This window comes from Kryptolebias marmoratus, linkage group LG7, assembly GCF_001649575.2.
Source record: "Kryptolebias marmoratus isolate JLee-2015 linkage group LG7, ASM164957v2, whole genome shotgun sequence".
Lineage (NCBI taxonomy): Eukaryota > Metazoa > Chordata > Actinopteri > Cyprinodontiformes > Rivulidae > Kryptolebias > Kryptolebias marmoratus.
This window is the reverse complement of record NC_051436.1, coordinates 946014-951707: the sequence shown is the minus strand read 5'-3', so window position 1 is coordinate 951707 and position 5694 is coordinate 946014. Positions and strand designations below refer to the sequence as shown.

At 50.6% G+C, this 5694-nt stretch overlaps 1 protein-coding gene across 1 annotated transcript in view; it reads right to left on the bottom strand.

Annotated features, from left to right (window-relative positions):
- Positions 1-5497, bottom strand: part of lratb.1 (lecithin retinol acyltransferase b, tandem duplicate 1) — an 11853-nt gene extending 6356 nt beyond the window's left edge. The window contains exons 1-12 of the mRNA XM_025010788.2: positions 5375-5497; positions 5012-5081; positions 4810-4940; positions 4431-4519; positions 4262-4361; positions 4023-4066; positions 3643-3720; positions 2724-2920; positions 1178-1242; positions 988-1094; positions 807-909; positions 183-282 (exon numbers count right to left, since the gene is read on the bottom strand). Coding sequence (XP_024866556.2) covers positions 183-282; positions 807-909; positions 988-1094; positions 1178-1242; positions 2724-2920; positions 3643-3720; positions 4023-4066; positions 4262-4361; positions 4431-4519; positions 4810-4940; positions 5012-5081; positions 5375-5410 — 1120 coding nt within the window. The 5' untranslated portion in view covers positions 5411-5497. The remainder of the gene's footprint in view (positions 1-182; positions 283-806; positions 910-987; positions 1095-1177; positions 1243-2723; positions 2921-3642; positions 3721-4022; positions 4067-4261; positions 4362-4430; positions 4520-4809; positions 4941-5011; positions 5082-5374) is intronic.
- Between the last annotated feature and the right edge of the window lie 197 nt (positions 5498-5694).

Below are 5694 nucleotides of genomic sequence, written 5' to 3'. Positions count from 1 at the left end.
AGGTGGACAAGAGAGCAGGTGAGCAGGTGAACAGGAGAGCAGGTGAGCAGGTGAACAGGTGAGCAGGTGAACAGGTGAGAAGGTGAGCAGGTGAACAGGAGAGCAGGTGAACAGGTGAGCAGGTGAACAGGTGAACAGGTGAGAAGGTGAGGAGGTGAGCAGGTGAGCAGAGCTCCTCTTACCCATGCCGGTTCCAGCTGGAGCCACTTCTCTGGCAAAGATCTCCAGAGCTTTCTTCTGCTTGTGGCGGACGGCCATCCAGATCACGACCTCCCTGGAGTCCTGAAAACAGAGGAGCAGAGGAGGATCAGGCCCAGAGGGCTGACCTTTGACCCCTGACCTGATTCTGAGCAGAAAGGAGGAGAAAAGGCCGACAGGGGCTTGACTTCAAACCAAGAAGAAGAAGAAAAGTTTGTTCAAACTAAACCAACAATGTCTGAATGAATGAAAAACACTCGAGGGTTTTTGTCTTTTAGTGATTTCTAGAAGCCAATTTTTACAACTTTAATGATTTTTACAACAAGTTTAAATTTCCTGTAGATTTTCTTTGAGCCTCAGTGGGTCTAAATTATACATACAGGTTCAAATATATCCGTACAGTCACCTAACTCTGTTCATTAGTGGAGCTGAAGGCATCTCAACAGGTCCATGAAACTGAACTTATCTGGTTCAGATGTTGAGGAACATCCCAGGAACCACAGAGGCTCAAACCTGCCATCAGTGTCCCTGTCCACAGTGAGGACATTTCTACATCAACCTGGACTGGGAGGACCCAGGAAGAAGCTGTAAAACCTTCAGGTTTGTACCTTACAGCGAGCGTTGGGTCCATAGGTGTCCTCAGCTCCGAGGACCTGGACGTGGACAGAGTGGAAGTCCTCCAGTCCGAACTGATGGAACATCCGTTTGGTTCTTCATGAAACAACAGAAACGAGTCATCATCAGGAAGTTCCATCACTGTCTGACAGGAAGAGGTCTCCTCCTCCGCACCGTTTGAGGATGCTCTCTGCGGTTCTCCGAGCCTTTTCTGCTGCTCTCGGACCTCCGACCGGACACACCGCCGTCGCCCTGAAACCGTCCATGTAGGTGGCGCACACCTGGAGGAGGCAGGACCACGTCAGGACCACGTCAGGACCCAACAACCTCCATCAGAGGTCCGCTCTGTCTGCTGAAGCTTTACCTTGTAGTCGTGAGTCGGAGGAGAACCTTTGGAACCGTGGACCCGGACCGCTCCTCCTTCCACACCTGAACAGGTACAAACATCTGAACGGTCACCTGATCCAGCCTGAAGACGACTGAGAGGAAAAACCAGCAATAACTGGACCCTGATGGTTCTGGACCCTGATGGTTCTGGACCCTGATGGTTCGGACCCTGATGGTTCTGGACCCTGATGGTTCTGACCCTGATGGTTCTGGACCCTGATGGTTCTGACCCTGATGGTTCTGAGCCTTGAAGGTTCTGGACCCTGATGGTTCTGACCCTGGAGGTTCTGGACCCTGATGGTTCTGGACCCTGATGGTTCTGGACCCTGGAGGTTCTGGACCCCGGCGGTTCTGTGACCCTGACGGTTCTGGACCCCGGCGGTTCTGGACCCTGGCGGTTCTGGACCCTGATGGTTCTGGACCCTGATGGTTCTGGACCCTGGTGGTTCTGATCCTGGTGGTTCTGACCCTGACTGTTCTGGATGCTGGTGGTTCTGGACCCTTGTGGTTCTGACCCTGAAGGTTCTGGACCCTGACTGTTCTGGACCCTGGTGGTTCTGACCCTGACTGTTCTGGACCCTGGCGGTTCTGGACCCTGGCGATTCTGGACCCTGGCGGTTCTGGACCCTGGCGGTTCTGGACCCTGGCGGTTCTGGACCCTCAGTCCTGAAGGATGCAGATGTTTGTCTCCTCTGAGAACAGCTCTCACTGTGTTGTTCACCTCAGTCTGACCCGGGCAGCAGAACCAGTACCGACCAGGTCCGGTGTTGAAGGATAAACAGCGGGTCACAGAAGCGGGTCAGTGCTCTGTTCACCTCAGTCTGACCCGGGCAGCAGAACCAGTACCGACCCAGCGGGTCAGTGCTCGGTCAGACCGGCTCCCAGAGTTCAAACTGACTCAATGATGAAAATATTTAGTGAAAGTTCAGCAGCTTGTTTCCTGATAAACGCTGAACTTTGGATTTAAACTTGGTCTCTGTTTCCATCAGGGACCAGATTTAATTACCTCTGCAGGCAGAGCTGATCGGACTTTAATGAAGGTGTTTCTGCCAGACAGTCAGAGAAAAAGAATCTGTACAACCTGAGCGATGGCTGAATGTGAGTTTCTCAGATACATGTTCCCTCGTGTTGTAAAAACACGCTCAGATTTGCTCAGAGATGTTTCTCAGAAATAAACAAAAACAGAACAGATGTGTGCTTCTGTCCTCACATCCTCCTTTCAGAACCGGGTCAGACGGAGTTACAGACGGGGGAGAACCGTGTGAACCGCTGTGAGGACAGTGGTGTGGTTTCTCCTCGCTGCTGTAATCAGAGGGGCGGAGCTCCCACAGTTCAGCTGAAGGTTAGCGCTGCGATGGAGGGTTGATGGATCCATGTTTAGGTTCAGAGGAGGGTGAGGAGTTCAGCCAGCCTCCAGATGTTTTCAGGGTTAGAAAAACAGTCAGCGGTTCAGCCTGTGGTCAAACTGTGGTCACGTCCTCAGCTGAGTGTGTGTGTGTGTGTGTGTGTGTGTGTGCGCGTACCCAGCACTTCCTGGATCTTCACCTGGCTGAAGTCACAGGTGACGTCAGGCAGCAGGTATCTCCGCGGGTCGCCGATCTCGTACACCAGCTGCTCCGCCGCCGTGCCGAAGGACACCAGGCCGCCGGTTCCCGCAGGTTTGGAGAGAACGAAGGAGCCGTCGGGCGAACACTGCACCACCGGGAAGCCCATGTTGTCCCTGAGGGGGGAGCAGTCAGGTGTCTGGACCGGGTCTGGACCGGGTCAGGACCAGGTCTGGACCGGGTCTGGACCAGGTGTTTCAGTTTGAAGCTTTACGTGAGGTAAAGGAGGGTGAGGAGGAGGCGGAGCTTCCTGGTCCTTAAAGGACCGAACTTTGGGACAAACTTCAGAATATTAAACTATCAGCTGTTCTCTGAAAAAATATTATATTTATTTACTGCACAAAATTAAAGTTAGAAGGGAAGAACTTCAGAACAGAAACATTAACTCACCGTAAGTAAAGTATCTCCTGATGGTGAGGTCGTGAAGTGTTTATTTCATAATTAGTTAATCTTTAACTATAATGTCACATTTCTCCATTTTAGACATTTGATCCTCCCAACAAACACTTTAAAGTTTAGTATTTTTAAAGGATCCTGTTGATCTCACCCTAACGAGCATCAAACGGGATGTTTGCCAACATCTGACATCCTGTTTGTTTATAAACGAGACCATTTGGACCTCAGACTATCAGAATGTGGGGGGCTGTGGTTAACACCGAGGCTGGGATAAAACTCCCACACCGCAGGAACATCTCTCAGAGTGCAGAGAAACAGCTTCTGCTCTGCAGACGGTTCTTTAATATCTGATTTATTTATAAACTCGAACACGCTCCCCTGTAAACTCCGGCCTCAGTAATTAAAGTGGACCGACCCGCCGGGCTCGGGTCAGAATCCTCACCAGTCGGGGACGTGGTGCCAGTCGGTGAAGATCCCTCCGGTGCTCTGAGCGCCGCACTCGATCAGGTGACCTGCCAGGCTGACAGCGAAACAAACACGTTTCTTACATTCAGAGAGATTCTCTGCAGCTGCTGCAGCTGTTTGTTCTTTAACTTCACCAGACCTTCAGGGAACAAACAGCCCTGAAGGTCTGAGAAACTGAAGCTGCTTTTAGCCTGAAAATACTTTTACTTTATAGCTTTAAAACTGTCTGAATGAGACGACATCAGTTCATACTGCCTCCTACGTGACACTGGATTACTGTAGTTAAACTGTATATTATTGTCCTGCATATATAAATTAGCTCTTGTATTTATTTTAGAAGTAAATAAATTGTTGTACCTTCCTGCTGCCAGCAGGTCATAGTCACTTCTCTTCCATCCAAACTGCAGCAGAAACACAAAATGAATCAATAAAAACAGATTTTTGTTAAAGATTTAAACAAAAACTTAACTTCCTGCTTTTATAAATCTGAAGTTGAAGTAAAAAGATCTGAGGTTTTAATGTCAGGTTAGTGAAGTCAGAGTTTATTCTGTAAACCAGCTGTTTGTTGCCTGCAGGACGTCGGCGTTCACACGTACGGCGTGCATCAGCGGCCCCAGAGCCACGGCGCTGTCCACGCAGCGTCCCGTCACCACCACGTCAGCGCCGAGGTCCAGGCAGCGGCGGATCGGCTCGGCCCTGAACACAAACCAGGTGAGAACTCCCGATTCAGACGGACGCACGTTTCTGCCCGGGGGCCAGAGTTACCCGAGGTAGGCGTTCATGCTGTGCAGAGTCTTAGGCAGCGAGCGCCTGCTGCCGCCGTCGGCCATCTTTACTTCAGACAGGAGCTTCCTCTGATGGAGACAAACAGCAGCTGAGATCTGGAGTTTCAGCTGAGGACGCCGAGGGAAGAAAGCGTGGCTGAAACTGAGCTGTTAGTTAAAAACAATCAGGATAAAAGCTAAAAGCTAAAAGCTACAAGTAGCAAAAGCTAAAATTAGCAGATGCTAAAAGGCAAATGTTTGAAGCTAAAATAAAACAGAAGAAACACTAGAAAAACAGCAGCTAAAAGCTAAACATGAAGCGGATTCAGAGTCTGACATGACGCTGTGATGATGTCATATCAGAGGAGGCGGAGCCATACGTGGGGCATGAGGTCATCACCGGTCACCACGGCGACCTTCAGGTCAAGCCCAGCCTTTCTGATGACTTCCTGTATGGCTTCGGCGCAGGCCAGAGGGTTCACTCCGCCGGCGTTGCTGACGACGCGGATACCTGGCGAGGACAGAGGTGGGCGGAGACTGTTGCCATAGAGACAGAGGTCACCTGCGGCGTCGTGCCCTCACCTTTCCTGTGGATGTCGTTGATGAACGGAGCCAGAGCCACCTGGACGAAGTCTGGAGCGTAACCCAGATCCTGCAGGAGGATTCAAAGATCAGAGGTCAGTGAGGCTGCAGTGACACCTGCAGGCAGAGAGGCGGTACTGCAGCCGAGGAGAACACCTGAAACCAGGAAATAAAAGTTTCATTCAGCTCAGATATCAAACTGAGCTTCTGGTAAACTTATTAAACATTCACTAAACTCAGAAGAGATTAATGCACCAAATAAATAATAAAATATAAACAAAACATTTGTTGACAAGTGAAAATATTGACTGCAGTTAGAACAACAAAAACATAAAGGAGGCGGGCGCCAGAAGACAAACTGACGGGGATCTTGGTCCTGGCGGCGGTGAGCAGAGACATGGTGATCTCACTGAGGTAATCGAAGACCAGGAAGTCCAGGTCCCCTCCGAAGACCAGCTGAGGGACTGACAACAAACAAACAAACAAACGTTAAAGACTAGAAGGAAGGAAGAAAGAGGGACGTCCTGTCTGAGAGTCCTGTCTCAGGTCTGAGGGACCAGTCTCAGGTCTGAGGGTCCTGACTCAGGTCTGAGCGTCCTGTCTGAGGGTCCAGTCTCAGGTCTGAGCGTCCTGTCTGAGGTCTGAGGGTCCTGACTCAGGTCTGAGGGTCCAGTCTGAGGTCT